Here is a 22,312-nt window from a genome sequence, read left to right as displayed (position 1 = left end):
CCGGAGCTACTGAGAGATCCTCTGCTCCAGCTGTCACCCCCGTACCTGGGTCGGGTCTCCCCACCTGGGAGGGCTCCCCTAGAAACCCCTACCACAGCACAGGACCAGCTCTCCCTTGGGAGAGGTGAGCATTCTCTTCCTCAACTTCAGGTGCCCTCTTCCGAGCGAGCCCACGGAACTCCAGTGTCGCCTGACCTTGGCATGGATGGGAGAACCATCTGGGCAAGGCTTGGATGAGGGATTGGAGACACGTGTGGAGCAGCTGAAGAATCTGCTGAAGTAGCAGCAGGTGGAGAAAGACCAGTACGCAGGGACCCGAAAGGAGAGAAGGCCATCTGACAACAGAAGATGCAGCAAATGTCAGAGCAGATGTGCAAGTTGAGGACAGGGAGCACAGCAGGAGTCGGATGGGAGAACCATCTGGGCAAGGCTTGGATGAGGGATCGTGGGGCATCATGCAGGGAGGGAGGTGGGGCTTGGGACCCCTGCCAGGCCCGCCTGTCCCCGGCACACTCCTGGATGTCCCTGTCTCCTGCACACACTGGCACAAGCCTTCTTTTGCAGGTCAGCTCATGGAGAAGTTGGCACAAGGTCTCTGCTCTGAGGGGCGTGCCAGCCACCGGGGAAGCCGACGTTCTGTGTGTGGGGAGCGAGGGAAGCACCAGCTCTGTCTTTGTCACTTTACAGCCATGAGATCTCACCCATGACACTGCCTCCACCCTCCACTGCACCCACGAACCCCTCGCTTTCCATTTCATCACCCCAACATAGGGGCCCCTCTGTCTCTCATGCATTTTTAGCACTGGATCCCACACTGATCAGGGACCACCTGTCACCTACACCTCCCCCCCCCTTGCATTTTCCCTTCTGCCCCCAAACCACAACCAGATTCTGGAACCCACCTTCATGCACACCCCCCACATTATCCTGGGGCCCCCTCTCTCACTATATGCCATCCTCTCTCATGATCCCACCTCTCACAAGTACCCATCTCAGGAGCTCATGGGCTAAGGACGACAGATGGCCACGAGCGTCCCTCTGACAGGGGAAGACAGCAAACGAGTCAAGAATCTCTCACCAGTTCAAGAGAGACCCCAGGAGACCCTCAGCAGGAGAGGGAGACAGGATTGGGGACCTCCTACCTCAGGGGGAGGAGCCCTCTACCAAGGGCAGGGGGTTAGCTGAGAACCCTGGGAACAAGGGGCCCAGTGCCTGTCACATGCCAAATACAAGGAGGCCTCCCCGGCCCAAGAAGCCCGACCGGAAGAACTGGCCGAGGCCAGGAGAAAGCTGAGAGAATGGCCGCAGCGGCGAGGCACTGTGTTCCTGCAGGAGCTAAGAAGCAGAAGTTAGCAGCCCCGGGACAGCCACTTCTGATGGCTGTCACTCGCCTGAGGATGCGCCCAAAGACCACACCGCTCCCCGCCCTGCCTCCTGCAGGCACATGTGGCCTGGGGTGTCCTTTCCCCAGCGCTGCTTCATCCACATGGAACTAGGGGCCCAAAAGCGGCACTCTGTCCTGTCTGGAAGCGCATCCTCATCTGCCCAGAGCCCGTGTCCGCTTTCCCTGTAGCTCAGCAGTCTCAGGTGCGAGCCTGCCTCCTCCGTCAAGGCGGAGGGACTGCATCTTCTGCTCACACAGAGGTGCTGGAGGGACCACGCAGCCATGAAATTCCATCAATCCCAACCAGAAAAAGAGAAGCAGGAATATAGGCAGAGGCGAGCGAAGACACCAGGTGTCCTGAGACAGTGATCACAGATTCATAGCCAGGCCGTAGGGATTCTAGTGTCTGAGAAGACAGACTTGCAGACAGCTCTGGCCGGGCCTCAACAAGCAGCCAGGCAGAAAGCCAAGAGAGGAGGAGGGCCTTGCCGGTCTCCTGCTGACTCCCCAGCCTCAAGCTCTGGGCGGGTGTGCACATGGCAGACACAGGCGATTCGACAAAGATCTCACCCAAACTTGTGAGGCCCGAAAGCCGGGGTTATACAAGAACAACAAAACGCGTGAAGCCTGAAGCAGGAGAACTGGGAACTGCGGAGTGCCTTCGGGTCTCGGTGACCCGCAGGGAGGCCAGGCAGCTCAGGGTGGCAGAACTGCCGAAGATGAAGCTGGAGACGCCAGAGCTCCCGCCACAACAACTCTCTAGTCATCCGGGAAGCCCTGGTAGCGAGGAGCAAGGGCAAGAGGCCCTGGGAGACACGTGTGGAGCAGCTGAAGAATCTGCTGAAGTAGCAGTAGGTGGAGAAAGACCAGTACACAGGGACCCGAGAGGAGAGAAGGCCATCTGACAACAGAAGATGCAGCAAATGTCAGAGCAGATGTGCAAGTTGAGGGAGGACACGGAGCACAGCAGGAGTCAGGCACAGGAGCTGGAGACCAGCTCAGCTGAACGGAGGAACCAGATGGCTGTCCCCCCACCCCAGGAGCCCCCAGCAGGGCCCTCGGAAGTGGAACAGCGGCTACCAGCCGAAGCAGAACAGCCACAACAGGCCGTCCAGGTGGCCACAGACAAGCTGCGGAGCTGCCTTGCTTACAGAGGCCATGCAAGGGAAGATGGAGCTGAAGGAGCTGGAGCAGCACTCATTCAGCTGTCTGCAGAGACAGGTGCAATCGGAGCATAGCACATTACCGCCCTTGACCAGAATCAGAGGGCAGGGCCGAAGGAGCGCCACCTGGAGGACGAGGAGGACATTAGCGGCTGGCGAAGGACAAGGAGGAAATGAAGGGGAAGTTCCTGGAGCTGCAGGAGCTGGTGGTACCCCTGAGCTGGAGGCGGGCCTAATGGATTGTGTGGCAAGTTCCTGCGGGCTGCCCAGAACCTATTGGGGAGCCCACTACAGCCGCCCCCGCCCCTCCCCCGCCCTACGCAGTTGGCGCTGCTCATAGCCTGGTGACCCCTGAGAGGTGAGCCTTGCTGACAGCCTGGAGCCGGGCCCTGTCGCACTTCGAGTTGGCGCTGCTCATAGCCTGGTGATCCCTGAGAGGTGAGCCTCGCTGACAGCCTGGAGCCGGGCCGTTCGCACTTGGGAAGTCCACCGCCCGGCAGATCAGGCAGCTGCCCTGTGAGATGCAGAGCGCCCAGGAGTAGCCGGGCTCGATCGTGGGAATCTAATAACCGGACACTCCCCTGGAGAAGCGGGGCCCACCCAGTCCCTGCCACCCTGGCCCCATCACCCTGTCCTATTATTATTATATGAGAATAAACTTAGGTACTGATAGCATAGGACAGAGGAAGGAGGTGGGGACAGGGTTGATTAGACCCCTATTTGTTTTGTTTTATTTAGGACTAAACGGATAGGGCCATAAAAAGAAAAATACAAGGAGGCATGTGTTCCAGGGGCATTGCCCCTGGAGAACAGGAGAGGATCCAGGAGATGTGAAGCACAGGGCCAAGGGTGCGTCTGCCTCTGTGCAGAGCCCAAGCCCACCGGAAATCAGAGGTGTTTCTAGGGCAAGGAGGGTGTTCAATCTGAAGGATGAGTCAGTCATCGACCAGATCGTAAAGGCAAAATGAGAGATTTGTGGAGCGAATGCAGTGAGAAAAGTCCACCCAAGGATGTCCCCATGGCCCCGTGGGGACCGAATGGACACAGTCCCCCGTGACACAGGCTCCCTTCTTCCCTAAGTGGGGAAGGCGCCAGTTCCACATTCTGCTGACACAGGAGGGCTTGAGGTTGCACTGTCCCAACCAGTAATGAGATGGTCAACGACAGAGTCACGAATGCCAGGACCGCTGAGGTTTCAGGGTCAGCACCTGTGTTTCAGGCAGCCATGCCCCACGCCCAGGGTCCCCTGCCTCGGGGAGAAGTCTCGGAGTCCAGGACCCAGAACCAGCAAAGACGGTGGGGACAGGTTCTAGCCAAGGGGAAAATGAAAACGGGATGCGCCGTTTTTCTCAGGGTCTCCATCCACGGAGAACAGGGAAGGACAAAAAGAGCCATGGTCCAGACCAAGCCATGGCAGGCGGTGTGCAGGGCCCCAGGCCCCTAGAGATCAGAGCTGCCTCTGGGGGTCATGGGCCGAGGGGGTCCCCAGGCACCCGGGCTTGAGCTGATGGGATGGGAGGATGCTTTTCATCGCCATCCTGGAATTGTCCTCCACCCCACCCGCCCAGTAGTCGCATCTCCAGAAGCAAATGGGTGCATGCCTGTAACAAGCTACTGACGCTCATGCTGGCAGTCGCCTGCAGGGGGCGTCCCTGCTCACCCTCAGCAGGGATTCTGAGCCATATTGGTTTCTCCTAGCAGCCATGTGCTCAGTTTGGAGGTGTATGTTCAGGGGATCCCAGGACGTGGGGCTCAGGGCCTGGAAGGGTCCCCTCCAGTCTTCCTGAGGCTGACAGGGGGCTCCCACACCTATCATTTCTAGGCTTTTTCGTTGTACCTGCTCAGAGGTCCCGTTCCTTAAACTGTTCATTTTTTTCTCAATACATTTACAGAAGAACACTAGGAAATACCATAAAACATCCAGAAGCTTCTCTTCTCGAGAAGTATAACTCCACCCAAAGGCACCGATAAACCAGACCTTGCCCTGCCCTCTCACCACCTTGAACTTCGTAGGGCTGTGTGAAGGGGGGTGTGTAATGAGATGACACAGGAGGGCACAACTGAACGTCCCCCATCCAGTTGGGCGGGTGAGGATCAAGTAGCTTCTAGTTTCACAGGGTTTGGAGGAGGGAGTTGGGGGCGCTGGCCCTGCAGTCTCCGTGGCAGAAGAAACAGAACCCGCCGGTGAGGGACAGCGGCCAGCCGCCCCCAAGGGCCCTCCCTTCTCCTGGAGGAGGAGTCCATCTACAGCAAGTCTCCTCCTCCATCCTCCACAGAAGGGGCCAGAAACACCAGCTCTTCCGTTTGCTTCGAGGTGGTCGAGGTGGGAGGACACAGGGAGGTGGCTGTGAAGTTTCTCCCCACCTGTTCCACGGGCACGTGCCTCTTACTTGGCAGCCTGTTTAAGGTTCCAAAATAGTCGTCCTCACCCAACCCCCGGGAAGGCTCAGACACCCAGTGTGAGGGGCTCTGGATGTGACTCTGTGTGGAAGGACCAGTGCCAGCTAGGTGAGACCCCCACCCTGGAGTGGGGCTGGAGGAGGGGGAGACAGGACCCTTTACTCCTCCTCCTCGCCCCCACCAGAGGGCGAAGACAGGGGGGAGCAGAAGAGGTCTTATTAGCAAAACTACAGGAGGGGCGCCTGGAACTTACAGCTTTAAACAAGGAATCTCAAAGGAACCACAAGAAACTCAGGTTCCTTCCCAGCCCCCACAGTGGGGACTTACTTCAGAGCAAGGGACACAACATTAGACCTTTGCACCGGGCACATCTCCCGCCAACATCACCCCCAGAAGGGGGTGGGGAACATGAGTAATGTCCATCGCCACATGGACACAGTGCTGGGTGAGCACTGAGTGGGATGTGGGTCTTGCTGTGGTGGGGCCTGGGCTGACCGGCACGGGTCCTAGAATCAGGCCAAGAGCTTTGCAAGAATCTGCCATGTTTGTGGTTTAACACTGAATTTGACAATGACGTCTCCGCCCTGAGTAGGTACCTTAAGGAAGGTACATGCAGACTCTTCCCACTGGCTGGCTCCATGGCATTACTGCAGGTCGAAGTGTCAGCCAGCCATCACTGGTGACAATGTTTCCCTTGCAGCCACGCAAGGGGAAATGAGGCAGAGAGCGAGGAAAAGGTTTTGCGTGGCCAAGTTACCTGATGAGTGACAGGGACACTGGAGTGCAGGTTTGCCTCCTGGCGAAGTGTGTGTGGACCCTCTCTGTGAGCATAAAGACAGTGCCTGCAGGGAAATTCCCAGGTGGGATTACCCCTCTCTGGTAAGTGTCCTGAGCCCTCCTCACGCTGTTCCCTTGACGCGGTGCAGGATCCTGTCCTTGGTGCATACAGTTGGCCTTCAGGGTGAGGGGTGCAGTGCTGTGCTCTTCCTGTACTGATCCGTGTGGGGCCTAGAAACAGGACAGGGCAGGAGCATTTACCTGTGATGTCTCCAGTTTAACTCTGAACTTGACAATGAGGCCTCCCCGATGAGTGCATACCTTGAGAAGGGGTGCTCGTCATGGGGACTCTCACAGGTCAAAAGGCCGCCAGACGTTACTGGTCCATGTCCCGTCATGATCTTCTGAAACAGAAGAGTTTTTAAATGTCCGACCTGGCATTTTAATAAATGATGCTTTGCAGACATCGATAAAACCAGAGAAACAAAAACAGCAGATCAAGTGGGAGTAATTTTCAATGTGATGTTTTACTTCTTAGAAGATGACAAGGTCATGAAAATGAAGCCACACGGAATATACTTTTTGAATCTAGTTCTTCCATTTGGTGTGGCACTTGGAGATCCATCTGGTTATGGCATGTGCCAATAATTTGTTTCTATATATTCCTAAGTAGTTTTCTATTGAGTGAATATACCATAACATATATATGCATACCTGAGTTATAACCACTTTGGAGATATTATGAATAAATCTTCTGTGAATATTCATATACATATAAGTAGACACTGTGTTCATTTCTTTGGTAAATAACTAGTAGTAGAATTTCTGGATGAAATTCAGAAATTCCCAACAGAGCAGTTATTTTATTTACCAAGTTATCTCAAGTAATTAGATAAAATCCTGGCCCAAGTAGACCCACAATAAATGTTTGTTGAATAAATAAATGAAGCCAGTTTCTTTGCCAAGCAATTAACTGAATTTTTACTAGGTACCAAACACTGCCCTAACTATAATATCTCCTTTAATTTTTCTAACAATTCTAAAAATTAGATATAATTATCCTTATTTTATTAATGAGGTTCTGAGAAATTAACAACTTGCTTAAGATTACATAGCATGTTAATGATAGAACTGGATTCTAGTCTTTTAATTACAAGCTTTTATCTCTGTTATACACGTTCTAAGTAATATTGGGTGTATTGGGTAACCACTGAATAGAATTAACAGTGATAGGATTAAAAGCCAGATAGCATTGAGAACCATTGTAAGTAGCTCTTCCACCTAGTTTTATAATCTGATCTTTTGTCAGATTGCCATGGCCAGTACTCAGATGAGAATATTGAACTTTTGCAGGAAATGTTATTTTTCTGATATGTAGAACTGGGGAAATGTAGCCTTTTCTTTTTTCTTTTTAAAAAAATCCTCACCTGAGGATATTTTTCTCATTGGTCTTTAGAGAGAGAGAGAGTGGAAGGGAGGGAAGAGGGGGAGAGAGAGACATTGATGTGAGAGAGATACATCAACTGGTTACCTCCTGCACGAGCCCCGAAGCGGGGGAGGTACCTGCCCTGAAGCAGAAATCTAACCTGGGATCCTTTGGTCTGCAGGCCTATGCTCTAACCACTGAGCAAGCAGCCAGGGTGAACTGTAGTCTTTTCATCAGAAAAACAGGCTGACAATCAGTCTGAACACCTGGGATTTCCACATGGTTTTGTCACATCTATTGGAATAACATATTTGAAGAATGGCTTTAAAGCAAAATTATTGGTGCAAAAAAATTTATATGTACACAGATATTCACATAATTTGCCCCAATTGTGCATTTTTAAATCAAGAAGCAAATATGAACAGAGAAGCCCCAGATATGGTTTGTTCATTCTCTTTAGTTCTTAATTTGGCGGCTAGATTTTCAGAGTGAACAAAGGGAATATATTGCTCTAAGGCAAGGTATTTTCTTACAATGTATTCATACAAATCTTAAATAATCTAGTCAACCCTAAAGGATATTTTTTTGCCAAAGTTCACCTTCTGGTGACCTCAGTTTAGAGGTTGTTCAAGAAAAGGACTAGTGAGTGTAGAATAGAAAGCTAAGCAATATTGTAGGAAATGGTCAATTCTCCCTCATTTCAGGGCCCGGTATAGAAAACCAAGTTCATAATTATCCAGGCATTTGAATATTCTGAACACATAACTTTAACCTAGGCCTTGGCAAATATGATTAATTTCATGTTCTTAAAAGAGATCATAAACCATGTTTTGTTTCTGTATTAGAAGCATTCCTGTTTCTGAAAGTGTTTTTGGTAAATAAGGCCACAGTGTTTTTAAAAGCAGTTTCCGAAGAAGACAATCCATTGAAAGTAAAAAAAAAAGACTACCAGACATCCCACAGAATTGCAGGCACCAAAACAGCATTCCTGCTACTCCTATGTAGTGAGCACCTGTAAAGACCTGGGAAAAGCCACCCTATAAATGAAAAGAAATGTGTGACATTTACTTAACTAGTGGTGGCTTAAACTGGAGAAGATTAAAGTTTAAAGACTATTTTGTTCAATCTCACTGTAATGAAATAAAGAAAACATACAGATTAAGGATAAGCTTTAATCTCTGATTATTAAGGATATAGTTGTGTTCATTTTATTGTGCTATATGATAAAAGTAAAATTTGAATTTGTAAAAAAAAATCACAAGAAATTTTTGACCTCAATGCTGGAGTGTTTTTGAAATTTGCTGTACATATAAGATACTATAAAACTATAGAGTTGATCACATAGTAAATGAGGCAAAGGGATCTGAGGGTTATTCATGTAATAAAATCCAAAATGAATATGCCATGCTACTAGGAAGCCAGGTGAGATCTGAAATACTAACGTGAGTTAAGAAGCAGAATACTTCTCTTTACTTTTTGATCGTAACACAGATGAACCCATGAGTCAGACTTTTAGTCATGTTTGTAATAAAACGATGTGTTAAATGATTGAAGAATGTTTTATTGACATTACTGAAACAAAAACATTTGGATCTGATCTCGCTTATGAAATTATTATAAATTGGAAAAAGGTGGTACTGACATAAAAATGCTAGTGGCTAGCTACATGATAAGGAACAATGGTGGCAGGTGGACACAGGTGGCAAAGCCCATTATTCCCACCAAAAAAGCAATTATGTCACACGTTTTACCCAGGCACAGGCTGTGTCTCTAACACATTCAATCAGTATGACCCAATATTTATGTTTTCCCCTTTCTCTGAATTTGTCGGCATTTCTCCCCAGAAACAGGGATAATAAATAAAAAATTAGTACAAAATGTGATGGTTTTGAGTCTCCAATCGCCCCAATAAGTTGTAAAATAAGTCTCACTAAAATGTCCTATTAGAAAGTCAAGAATAAAACGATGGATAAAGCCCCAGTGCTGATTGCACCATTGCTTCCACATCATCAGAAAGTGAAACATTCTTCCATTTTACCCTTTTAAAGAGGCAGCTAGGTCAACGTGGACTCATGAATTGCTATTTCATTTAATGTGTTTCCATCTGTTACCATCATGGTTTATTTTGATGCTCCAACTTGCCCAGCGAGATCCCCTTCGAAGGGCATGAGCATCCTTTGGCCATGTCCCCTCCTGTGTGAGCACCTCCCTGCTACAGCAGATGCTCCCCATTCATTCCCTGGCACAGCCCTACACGGTGTCCCTTCTCCGTGGAGATCCTGGTTCCCACAGGTGGAAACTGGTGTTTGAAACCACTCTCTGCACACAAAACAGGGAGATTTAAACCGGGCTGGGCAGTCAGGGCCCAGAAAGGCATCTTTTTACTTACTATTTCCTCAGCCACCAGGGGGTCGAGAAGCCTGGGCGGCTTCCCTAAGCGGGCACGACGGTCAGCGGCAAAGGAGGCTCTGCTTCTCACCGTGGAAGCAGCGGCGCCACAAACCCCGAGCCCGGGATGCGGGCGTTTCCCCGCACCCACCGGGGCGCCAGTTAGCGCTGGCGCGAGTCGGGCGCCCTCTGTTGGCCCTTGGTGGGCAGCGAACGAGGCTCTGCGCCTACAGTTTAGCGGTCACTGCTCGTCCCCTCGCGGTCCTCTCGCGGATCACAGAAATTCTCGAAGCTCGAAGCTCGATCACTCCCCTGGTGTGTGTGTGTGTGTGTGTGTGTGTGTGTGTGTGTGTGTGTGTGTGAGAGAGAGAGAGAGAGAGAGAGGAGAGAGTGACTGTGTGTGTGAGAGTGTGAGTGTGTGTGTGAGTGTGTGTGTGTGTTTCTTTCTATGGCTAAATTCATTTATTCTGAAATAAAACAAAACAAATAGAAGTTGAATCAACCCTGTTCCTGCTTCCTTCCTCTGTCCTATACTATCAAGCAATAAGTTTATCTTGTATAATAATAATAATAATAATAATAATAGGACAGGGTGCCAGGAGAGGGTCCCAGGATGGGGTGGGGTCAGCTGCCCTGCCAGGATCTCCAGTTCCCCTAATAGCTGTTCTGTGTTGGCTTGGAGCCGCTGTTCTTTCAGTCGCTCTGGGGTCAATGGCATTTGGACAATTGCCTTCTGCACACCCACCCTGCTTCAGAGGTGAGCAATCCAGCCATCCCACCTACAGCTCCGCTGCCCTCCATTAGAGACACCAGTACGTCTGTGACGTGCTTCAAGCCCTCATAGGTGCATGTGCTCGAAAAGGGCTCTGGTTAGCTGATGGCCGCAGCCATCCTGTTTCCCTCTTTTGTACCATAAGGACCAAGTTGAAAATTTGAGTATTAACCATACCCAATGCACAAGAAAACAGAGGAACGAGAGAACAACTTAAAAAAAAGTGAACTGAAAAGTAAAAGGGTATTTTTAAAAAATAGATTTGCATTGATTTCAGAGAGGAAGGGAGTGGGAGAGAGAGATAGAAACATCAATGATGACAGAGAATCATTGACTGGCTGCGTCCTGCACACCCCCTGTTGGGGATCAAGGCCAAAACGCCAGGAGAATTGAACAGTGACCTCCTGGTTCATAGGTCGAGGCTCAACTACTAAGTAACACTAGCTGGCTGTTCCTGTGTTGGCCTGCACAGCAAAGAGCAGTGGTTATTTAGGGGATTTTCCTTGAGATTAGGTTTCTTCAAAGTGAATGCTTCAAAACTGTTAGGGGATGAATTGTGTCCACCGCAAAATCCGTGCATTCCAGCCCTTACCCCTGCAACATCGGAATGTGGTTGCTTTGGAGACAGGATCTTTGAAAAGGTCGTAAGTTAAAATGAGATCATTGGGGTGGAACCTAATCCAAAATGATTGGTGTCCTTATAAGAACAGGAAATTTGAACATACACCAAAAAGGACAGAAGACCATGTAAAGGCACAGGGAGAAGATGCCTAGCTATAAGCAAGGAGAGGCCTTAAAAGAAATCAGACTTACCAACCAACAGGTCCCGAACTTCTCGTCTCTAGTCTAGAGCTATGAGAAAAGAAGTGTCTGTTGTCTGTGATATCAGTTTGTGGCTCTTCCTTGTAGCAGTTCTCGCAGACTCAGACAGAAACCTACCTGCCTGAACCAAATGAGCAAACTTGACTACGTGTGGGGATGGAATAGCTTTTTAGTGTTGAAATTAAGATCACATTTTTGATTCATGGTGCATTAGCTTTTACAGCTGCTCCGATAAATTTTTTCAGTATTTCAAACTTTCACCACACTAAGAAAATGTCCTGGCAACTGTTCAGGTACCTCCTGACTTTTCTATAATAAACTTTTGATTTTGCCAACGTGGGCTGAATGGATTTCAGTTTTAATGGACAAAGTTTCCCGTTTGTGGCCCTTGGGCTGAATGTATGCTGCAGCCTATTTTATGGAAAACATTATTTGGGAGCCTCACCTCAATCTTTTATTCCATAGACTCTATGGGGGCATTCCCACCATGATCGCAGAACTGAGTGGCCACAGAGAATGCATACTCAACATGCTCAAGAGTTTTCTCGCCTACTTATTTTTTAAAGTATATTTTTATTGATTTTAAAGAGGAAGGGAGAGGAAGAGGGAGAGAGGTAGAAACATCAATGATGAGAGAAAAGTATTGATTGGCTGCCTCCTGCACACCCCTACTGAGGATCAAGCATACAACCCAGGCATGTGCACTTGACCAAAATTGGACCTGGGATCCTTTAGTCTGCAGGCTGACGCTCTATCCACTGAGCCAAACTGGCTAAGGAGAGTTTTCTAGTATTTTACAGCAAATGCTTTGCTGTCTCTGGGGATACATAGTGTACCAAGCTGAAGTGGATGTAAACACCCAGAGCTGTTGATACACATGGGGGTGGGGGAGGGTAGCGTCTAGAGACAAAGACAGAGGTGGCACATTCTTTGAGATCCACACACAGCACAGAACTCATGGCCTCTGCTTGCTGCCAGGCAGGGGAAAAGGCTCTGAAGTTAGCAGCTAAAGAGTTGCAAGGATCAATTTCAGAGGACTGAAGACTCAATAGGTGTCTCATCCCTTGAAGCCACTTCCTTATCTGGGGTGTGATTGCCCTACCCCCAAGGACCTCTGGGAAACCCATAAAAAGCCAGCCCTGGGCACACCTGGTTATTGCCTTGTGAGCTCCTCAGGTGTCCAGACCCCTCGCTGAGACGGGAGACCTGGACCAAATGGAAGGGGTGAGGAGGGGCAGAAAGCCTGGCCAGGAGGCTCCCCCGGAGAATATGAGAGCATTTCCTCCAAGGAAAACCTGTCCCGTGGAGAAAAAGGAGACAATTGTCATCCTTATGAGAGGGGGACACAGAAGGTCACAGGGATGGAAAAAGGCTCCCACAGCAAAGGAGGTAGGATCCTAAGTTTTCTCTCTCTCTCTCTACTTTTTTAGCAGCCTAGCTAGATAAACTAATGAATGCCCAAACAGATATTTATCATTCCCCACTAAGCTGGTTCCTCCAATTGACTGGAGTAAATGTTAATTGCATCCTCTCCCCTGCTCAGACCAAAATCCTTAGAGGTACCCTGTGTCCTAGCTCCACAGGATGCAAAGCGTTAAACCAGGTCCTGCATCAGTGATTTACTTTGGTGCTTCCCATAATTTCTGGGGGTGCATGCATGGAGTGGACCTGGGGTCTAGTCCTAGAAAGGTTAATACTCTTCAAAAAAGAGCACCAGAAACATACCTGTACTTGAAAAGTTGGGGCTTATTGCAGCCAGGGAGTATGCTCACTCTGGGGAACTGTGGGTGTCTCGGTCAGAGCATGTTAGGGAGCACCTACTACAGGATTTAGGGAAGATCTAAGGGAGCACTAAGTTGGGTGTTGTCAGAAATCAGGGGCAAGTCTATGATTGAATACATCCATAACCTTACCTAGAGGGAGTGAAGATAAGCATGAGTATAAAGCTATATTTGATAAAGAAGCAGCAGTCACTGGTTTTAGCTGAGAGAGGGACATGATAATCTGGTTTTATGAGATTGTTTATGTCCAACAGAAACAACTGGGCCTACCTGTCATTAAGCTTATGTTCATAATGACTGAGACATACTTTGTGAATGACAACCCCATCCCCATGTTGTTCTTTTCCAGGACCAATGTGCAACTTTGACACTGTTTTTACCATCCGATGTAAGGAAAGGATTATAAGTGGAGGAAGAACCTTAACTTTCCTTTCTTCAAAGCCCAGACGCTCACCCCAAAACAGGTTAAGACCCGTTAGCCTCCTTGATGATTCCTGACTGTACCAAGTACAGATGGCTAAAGATCTCTATTGTTCACATTTTCTGGCATCTCACTTAACATGCTGACAGTAGATAACAGCTCTGGTTGAAGGAGGTTTTCCGAGAGCATGAAAGGATGATGCTCTGTGCCACAGAATGCATGAGGTAGGGAAACTGGGATGTGGAGGTGTGTCCTGAAACTTGGTGAGCCAGGATCAGCCTCAGCAGCAACTGTCTCTTAATACTCTTTTGAGAAAGAGAGTGCTGGGATCAGGCCAAATTGTAGGGCAAGTCTCACAGTTTGCTTTATCAGATTACTGAGAAATAGGCCAATCAAAGGGTAAGCAAAAGCACAGGGACAGAGACTGAATGCTGGGGATGAAGAATCTTGAAATTCAGGAAGATTCTGAGAAGCTAGAGGACCATTATGGGTACAGGGCCATGAAGTCCTCTCATTCGCTTGTCATCAGCCGAATGTCTCTCTCACACACAAAGACAATCATGTGACTGCAAGGCTAATCATTTATTGATCAGGTATAGGAGGGTCTTATTCATGGTAGAACTCTGGGTATGGCAAAGAGAGTGGGGAATTTAGAGAAAACCATTGATTCTTGGTGAATTGTTGAGTCTGTCTAGACAATTAGAGAAGATCCTTTAGATTCAGAGATAAGGCCTTCTTGGATGATAGTGATGGAGATCAGGTTGCAGACCTTGTCACAGGCTGACACAGGGACCATGGAATGACGATCCTGGAGCCCAGATCAGGAAGCATTCACTCAGCACTAAACAAGCAGATGAGAGAGAACACAGAACTCATTAAGCACTTCCTGGGTTGAATTAAAGACAAAGAGAATTTTTATTACAGAGCAAAATGGTGAAGAAATAGATATCAATCTGTACTGTAATCTGTGTTTCTTTCCAGAATAGGGGGAAGGAGGTCATTGAATCAATGGCTGCCAAAAGGAATTAGGTCTGGCCTATAGCAAAAGCATGTTTTTCTATTTCATAATTTTCCCCCAACTGAGTCTATGAGAAAGAAAGAGGAATAATCAAAGAGGGACCCTAGGCTGGTTTCTGTCATTCTCAGCATTAAATGTTTTAAGGAAGTTTTGATAAATTGAAGAAGAATGGCAAAAACCATAGCTACCTGGTATTAAATGCTGACTTTATGCAAGCCATAGTTGCTAAGATATTCCCATATATTATCTGAATAAAGCCCCACTATAAAGCTAAGATAGGAAACAGATGAGGAAAGTTAGAGCCTGTTTTCCAGGTAAAAGACAACTAGAAGGCTAGACAGCTCTATTTATAAATCAGACGTTAAGGATGTGCAGAGTTCAAAGAGAGACAGTATTACCAAGTATTGGAGAGTGAGACCACACATTTTGGCCTTGGAAGATGGACAAAAGACAGAAATGCATTTGAGTTCCATATTCACACCCTAGTATTCTTTTCCTATTTCAAATTTCAAGTCATAATGATTTTTAGGACTTTATCAATTACTGAGACCTTTTCACCAGCAGGGTATCCACACAGTACCTCTGCAAGGTACATGTCATTGTTTTCCTTTTAATTGTTTAGGTCATTTGCTCTACAGCTCATGGAATGAGTGGGTCCTGAACCCAGGACCACCAATTACAAATTGCAAGCTCATTCCACAAACTTCTTTACCCAATTATTTGTAATCTTTTTTTAAATTTTAAATCCTCACCTGAGGATATTTTCCCATGATTTTTAGAGAGAGTGGAAGGGAGAGAGACACAGAGACAGAAATATCAATGTGAGAGGGATACATCGATTGGTTGCCTTCTCACATGCCGGGATCAAGCCTGCAACTGAAGTACATGCCCTTGACCGGGAACCCAGTACCCTTCAGTCCACAGGCCGATGCTCTATCCACTGAGCCTAATCGGCTAGGGCTTTATTGTAATCTTTGGACACAAACCCCTAATGGTGTTGGAAGGCAGTGGTCCCTGGGCTAACCCCTCTCCATCAGACATCACCAACCTGGAGGCCTGGGCATCATGGCTCCCTTGAGCCTGGATACAGCGATCTGCAGAGGCAGAGCAGAGCACAGTCAAACACCAACCCATTTATTTTTCAGCAGGAGATCAAATGATTTCCCAGGTCAGGACAGAGGGGACTGATTATGAGGTGTTACCTTCTCTTGCATTTCTCCATCCAGTAACATGGGAATTTAGGAAGAGAAAACCAGAGATAGCTAAACTTACCGACTTTGGTCACATCCAGTATGTTTTCCTCAGGAATTCCATATTCTTGACAAAGTTTTCTAAACCTTTCCTTGAGTTTTGGGCTCACATCTGGTTTTCGGGCTGTGGGAAAAGTGACAAATAATTGCTGTGTCTTGTGTTCTTGGTCATTGAGGCTCTGGGTGTGATGGGGGCAGAAGGATGGAAATGGATGGCACCAACTGGTGCTTAGGCAGAAGTTAGAGGTGGACTATAACCTGTCTTGAATTTGATATTTTTAGGATACCCTTCTGGCATGATGAAAGATTTCATCATCTTCCCATCACTGAGCCTGAAGGATTACCCAAGGTGAGCCCCTCTCTTCAGAGGAGGAGAGACCTCCCAGGATAAGATTGGGTGGGCTACTTTATTCAGGTTTCCTTTCTTCCCCCGTCTCCCCACCCCAAAATGAGAATAAATATACTCTACCTAAGAGTATCAGCATCTCAAATGTTTGCTTATTGTTGACATTAATGAGATGAAAAATAATATAGTCACTATAGTCCACTTCAATTATGCGAAATGTATTGAATCCAGCATCTGTGGAAGAAATAGAACACAGCTCAGAACTTCTTTGGTCCATGGGAAACAAGTTAAACTCTACCTATTCTCTGACACAGAGCAAATTCAAGTGCATATCCTGGAAGAGATAAAGAGTGATATCTAAGGCCTTTCATTGGTATCTCTCCGAGCTTCATATGGCAACTTCTAAGGGTAGAATCTAGTAGAAATTCCACTTTTCGTCATTGACCACTAGTGGTCGAAAAATTCACAGCAGCCACTTCCCCTCTATTATCCTCCCCAAGGCTATCCTATCTCCCTCGGCCATCTCTGCCAACTATGTGTCTCTGTTCTGTCTATAAGCCCACTGGATTATATACCCAATACTGTATGTGGGCAATGTGCTGTGGCAATGGACACCAGAACAATCAGAAAGTGGGCAGAGAATGAGTAGCTGTCCTGACAATGTATGTTTTTTGTTCATTTGTTTGTTTTTGCCCACTTTCTTTTGTTGCAGGTGGTACAAAGGACCAAATTGCCATCGTATTCTGATAGTATTCTATACCAGGCATTGGCTTTTACACAGAAAGTTCTCCCAAATTGAGGATATTGGCTATTAGATGGCCCCATTTATATTACATAAACATCAATCAAGAATTAATCAAGATCTTAAGAATGTGGGGGTTTAGTCAATTTCTTATGGTTGGAAGTGGAATTTACAAAGACATTTTTGTATACTTACAGATAACATTATATACACCATTCTCATTTGCTTGGGTACAAAATAAAGAAATTTCAGTGCACTCTCCATTGACCCTGTAAAATAGAATGAGCTGTTGCCCAAGAGATATTGATGGGTCTGGCTCCCTCACACTCCACCTGTGACTTGAGTGTCTGATTCCAATGAACTGTAGAACATTTTGGTACAAATTTGAAACAGCTTTTATTTACCTTATTTCACTTTATTTGCTACTTTAAGAAAGAGTCTACTACTGATGTCACTATTACTCTACCACCACTTCACACTATTATTATTACCATTATTATTATTGCCTTGATAATTAGCTGAGTTCTCAGATGTGCCAGCCTCTCAGATAAGTGCTCAATAAACATTGTTTCACAAAAAAAGAAATCCATGAGAGAGAATTATTATCATCCTCTTTTACTCAAGGAAAAATTGGGGTGGAAAGAGACAAAATTTTTAGGTCACACAACTAGTAAGAGATCACTTCAAGAGATAACTAAGCTGTTGATCCCCAATCCTATGCACTTAACCTATGGTATATTCCCATACTACTTAATGATTCTGATACTCCTCAATCTCTGAACTCCTCTACTCCTGTTTAAATTTATTCCTGTCACCAATTATTATCTCTGAATCTAGAAAAGAGGCAAATACCTCAGTCCTACATTAGTGCCAGATGTGTGACTCTGATTTTGAATATAGGCCCACAATGTTGTATATACGTGCATGTGTGTGTGTGTGTGTGTGTGTGTGTGTGTGTGTGTGTGTGTGTGTGTTTGGTGGTCTAAGATCATACTCAGGCCTCTGTTTTCCCTTTCCCAAGTAAAAAAGGCCATGCTTACTTTACATGAAATTTCAATGTCAGAGAAGAGTTGTCCCAGGCATGGATAGATTCCATAAAACCCCTCATGATACTATCTTTTTCTATCATTTCTTTGACATCTGAGGCCAAGAAAACGGTATGCCACTCCCCTGAAATCTGCAATAAATCAGTAAAATATTGTGTTAGAAAAGAAGAGGGGGCACCACATAAACATCTGTATCCTTGAACTTTGGCTCATGGGCCTGGACTCACAGTGGTGATATGGAGATGGAATTAGAACCCAGGTCAATTGACTCCACATGAAAGGCTCTTTCCACTGTCCTCCAATGAGAATGGAGGTCTCCAGGTGTTATCATCTTTCCACATGGTACAAATCCTCTTAATCCAAGGTCAGAAACCCTCCCCCTTTGCCTAACATGTCAAAAATCTCTTGGCCTCCATTAGGGCCATCTTGCTTCAGAATCTCCAAACCACCCCCCAAAGTCAGAAGACCCTATGCTCCCAACTCTACCTTTGATATATCGAAGTTGCTTGTCACAACATCAGGGTTTCCTTCATCATGTGCACAGACCAGCGTCAACCCCAGACACAGCAGCAGCAGCTTCATCTTGGGAGGGACAATTCTGACTCAGCTACAGGCACTTGGAGTGAGTCTTTCCCTGATGGTGCCTCCACTCCCCAGATCCTCTGTCTTTATATTCATTCTGGGTCCAGTTTTTTTGTCCGTGAGGCAGCACCTCTTCACCTCCCACTCCAGGCATGGTCTGTATTCATTGATGTGACGCCAAGATTTTCCTTTCAACCTCATCTCTATTAGATCTACTTATGCCCTGAAATTAATCAAAAGGGACGCTCAAAAAAATAAATAAAAATATTGGATGTCATAAAAGGTTGCCTTTTGGAACCTGAGTTAACTGTGAAATCAGAAAGCCAATTATGTGTGTCAGGAATGGAGTAGAACTGAGAAATACAGTGTGTGGACAATCCATGCTCCACCAAGCACAGGTGAGTTACTCCATTTTAACTGGTCTCAGAAGCAAAGAAATTGTCTCTACTAAAGGTGATAGGACCTATCACAAAGCATTTAGAGAGAGCAGATTAGAATAGAGTTTAATAAAATAATGTCTTGAAGGTATGGTGTCTGGTATTGAGGACATTTTTAATCCCGTGTTCTTGTTGTCTGAGTTCAACCACGATGAATGAACAAATGTTTAATTACTTCATATACCTCGCTTCATACAATAGACCTCCTAAGAGAAGCGGAGAAGTAGAAGTTGCCATTCCTCTTCAAACAACCTTCAATGAAGGTGGGGAAATGCTTTATATACTTAATAAACACTTCATTATACAAGCATATGAACTAACCCAACAAAGTGGGACCATGTCTAGAACATCGTGGGTCAGAAAAAGGGGTGATGCTGGGGAGGTGACATCATGTAGAAAGTGCTTAAGAACATAGGCTTTGAAGTCATGTAGATTTCGGTTTCAGTCCTATCTCTGTCATCTTGAAGCCATGAGGACAAATTTAACCTCTCAGCCTTAGTGTCCTCTTGATGAGGATAATCGTACCTGTCAATAGATTGCTATGGGGATTTAGTGGGATGGTGTGTGTAGAACCCTGAGACTAATGTCTGACACAACTGGGCTGGTGGAATCAGAGAATGATTCCTGGGAAGGTGGATCTTGGGGGAGGTCTTGAAGGTTAGGCAGGTGTGGAGATGTGGAGAGCATTTGGATAGGGGATTCTTGGGAAGAGGAATGTTGTGATTTAGGCTCCTGTGCCTGCTACTGGGGCTGGTTAAAAGCTATGGCTCATGCATGGCTTGTGCTAATGGTTCCCTTTTGCACCCCCAACTCAGAAAGAGGCCAGTATCATGGGAGGACTGGGCACAAGGCAGTGAATGTAGGAACTGTGGCATTCTATCTGCGGCCTGCTTTCCCAAGTCACCCCAGCCCCTTGTGTAATCATTCCTAGTTCATGCTCAACCAATATCCAGTCACTGGTATTTTGAGGTCTATCTAACTTTAGGCCCCATGTGTGGGCTGTTGGCTGTCCTGCCCCTGAGATAGAGGAACTGAGCTTGACAAATGTTGGCAAAGGCTGTGCACTTCATTTTGTCTAGTTCATTCTCTCCAAGAGCAACCAGGTTTGCAAGATGAACTGGGCTACAATGCTGAGGGGAGAGTCAGCTAACCTTGCTGCCCCACCATCTGTATCCCATCCCTCCAGCCTCCTAATTCTGCCCCCACATCAAAGCGCCATATTGCAAGGGCCATATCTGCTTCTGGTGGTGACATCTTTCTTTTCACCTTTGTACCTACCGTAGCACCTGGTACATAGTATCACCTTTGGAATGATTGTACACTTACTCCTATAATAGAAGCTCCAGGTGTTTTTGTTATTAGAAGGAATATTATAGAAAATTCTTTTGTAAATGGGAATATTACTTTTGGGAAGTGACCTCAGAATTTATATTATTGGGTGACAGGAGTAAAGAGAGGATAGGACTGAAGTCTATCATCAGAAATCTATGTTATGGGGGATCTTATCTACTCAGATCTGAGTTGACGATTCCCCACCCTGATTATTCACTTCCATTTCAAATCTCCCCAGATTTTTTGTGTTTTTTTTTTGGGGGGGGGGTGGCATTCAGTGTAAGCTTTGCCAATGGAGCCCGTAAGCACTGAGACAGTAAAGTCAGGGTTGCACAAAAGCTGTGACTATCCAGCTAGGGGCTTGGTGAAAGAAAACCCAGACAAAACCAAAGCTGAAGTAATATTAAATCATTCAAAAGTGATTCTTAGCTTTACAATAGGATTCTTACAGTAGATATTAAACAATACTCATGCACTGCATTTAAATATTTGTGGTAGGAGTGTGGATTAACAGCCTAAAATTACTCTAACAACTTATAGATGACCAATAAATATCACAGTTCAATGAATTATTGATTTTTTATATTAGGGAGGATGGTAAAAGGTAGAGGTGGGGAAAGAAAAAAAAAGAGTAACTCTTGATGTTAGCATCTCCCAGATGATAGTGTAAGTACATGGGATAAGGATTCAATTTACAAAAGTTCACTTGGCCACCCATCAACAGGGAACACCTTTGTTGTCTAACACAAGATACACAGATACAACCTTTGATTGCACAGTAATTTTGTGTGTGGTGCAGCAAGCTGCTTTAAGAGATGATGCTATGACAGGTCTTTTGAAAAATAATGATTCAACTTAATTCAAGGACCATTACCAAATGCCAACTCTACACGAGGTCTGTACCGGGCACTTTGAGGGTTAAAGAGATAAATAAGATAGAGGCTGTACCCTCCAGAAACTCCTGGTCAGTGTGAGGATGGTTTGAAAACAATCTAATTTTGAGATAGAAAGTTTTAAAAATTAAAGCCTGACCACCTAATTCCAGGTATGAAACCGGAAGAATTTTTCCCTCCAGATGAGCAGAGCCTTCCCTAAGGGACACACGCCTTAGTGGGCTCTGGTCCTCTCCTGGTCCAGTGGAGAGGGTAAGGGGGCAAGGAGGTCTCCTGGAAGTAAAGGTTTGTGGAAAAATGAGTGGGAGTTGGGTTGTTCTGCCAGCCTATGGACCCCAAGAAAACCAACTCCTTCCTGTCTGCCAGGGGACAAGCAGCACTTCTAGGAGCCAGTCTCAACCAGCACCATAGTAACAGGTGGACCAACTATCCATCCTGTCTTCTGAGACCACCCTGGGGAGGTAGCCTTTGGACCTTCCCTTTTATGGTACCTAATGAATGTGGTCCTCATTGCTGTTAAGAATAGCCAACCACTCCATGGATGAGCTTCCTGGGCCCAAAATATCTACCAATATTTTAAGAACAGAGAGCTAACATTACGTCATATTCCCACATTTCAATCATGGTAAGTGAATCCAAACTCTTGTATTACAATCAATTTGCAACAGCTACTTTTATAATTAAGGCCCTTAGACTTGAATGAACTTAGAAACAATCTGGTAATCAAAGAAAACAGGTTGTATTCAAAGTCATCTTTGTTCAAACATGAGCTCCTACCATAATCCACTCATCAAGGCAAATAGTTATTATGGGGATTTATTTGCAGCAGTAGAAATGTCATCTATCCAGGGGCCGGATATTTAAAAATAATATTTTGACTTCAGAAACAGAGTATGAACTCAGTGAATATTAGCTAACGTGCTTTGTAAATATTATTTCATATGATCCTCACAGTAGCTCTATATGATAGATGCTAGTAACCTGTTTTACAGAGGTATGAACTAAGACCCATAGAGGTTAAGTAAACATACCAAGATCACACAACTAGTAAGTGGAAAACCCGTATTTGAACCCAACACTGTCTAATCCAAGAGTCCCTACTCTTATTGACTCGAGGCTTTGATTTTTTGTTTCTAATTCTCACCTGAGAATATTTTTTCCATTGATTTTTTCAGAGTGAAGGGAAGGAGGGAGGTGGAAAGAGAGAGAGAGAGAAACATCGATGTGAGAGAGATACGTTGATATGTTATCTCTGGCACACACCCCAACCAGGGCTGGGGATCAAACCTGCAACCCAGGTATGTGTCCTTGACCAGGAATCAACCCGATGTA

General features: G+C 46.2%; 1 protein-coding gene and 1 long non-coding RNA gene across 2 annotated transcripts; both read right to left on the bottom strand.

The window, feature by feature from the left end:
- Window positions 1–4,274: 4,274 nt before the first annotated feature.
- Window positions 4,275–6,122, bottom strand: LOC106726355. The gene is made up of 2 exons (XR_001362418.1): window positions 6,046–6,122; window positions 4,275–5,955 (listed from the first exon to the last, which is right to left on the bottom strand). It is a non-coding gene; the product is annotated as an uncharacterized LOC106726355 (long non-coding RNA).
- Window positions 6,123–13,907: 7,785 nt separating this feature from the next.
- Window positions 13,908–18,390, bottom strand: LOC102246643 (salivary lipocalin-like). Its single transcript, XM_014540954.1, has 7 exons — window positions 18,223–18,390; window positions 17,731–17,867; window positions 16,886–16,959; window positions 16,072–16,182; window positions 15,625–15,726; window positions 15,401–15,446; window positions 13,908–14,175 (listed from the first exon to the last, which is right to left on the bottom strand). Exons 1-7 carry the CDS (start codon window positions 18,316–18,318, stop codon window positions 14,166–14,168), a joined length of 576 nt encoding a protein of 191 aa, XP_014396440.1. The 5' UTR covers window positions 18,319–18,390; the 3' UTR covers window positions 13,908–14,165.
- Window positions 18,391–22,312: the final 3,922 nt, after the last annotated feature.

This window comes from Myotis brandtii, unplaced genomic scaffold (assembly GCF_000412655.1).
Source record: "Myotis brandtii unplaced genomic scaffold, ASM41265v1 scaffold2514, whole genome shotgun sequence".
NCBI classification, from domain to species: domain Eukaryota; kingdom Metazoa; phylum Chordata; class Mammalia; order Chiroptera; family Vespertilionidae; genus Myotis; species Myotis brandtii.
Note: the sequence above shows the minus strand (reverse complement) of the source record. Positions and strands in the feature narration are given on the sequence as shown.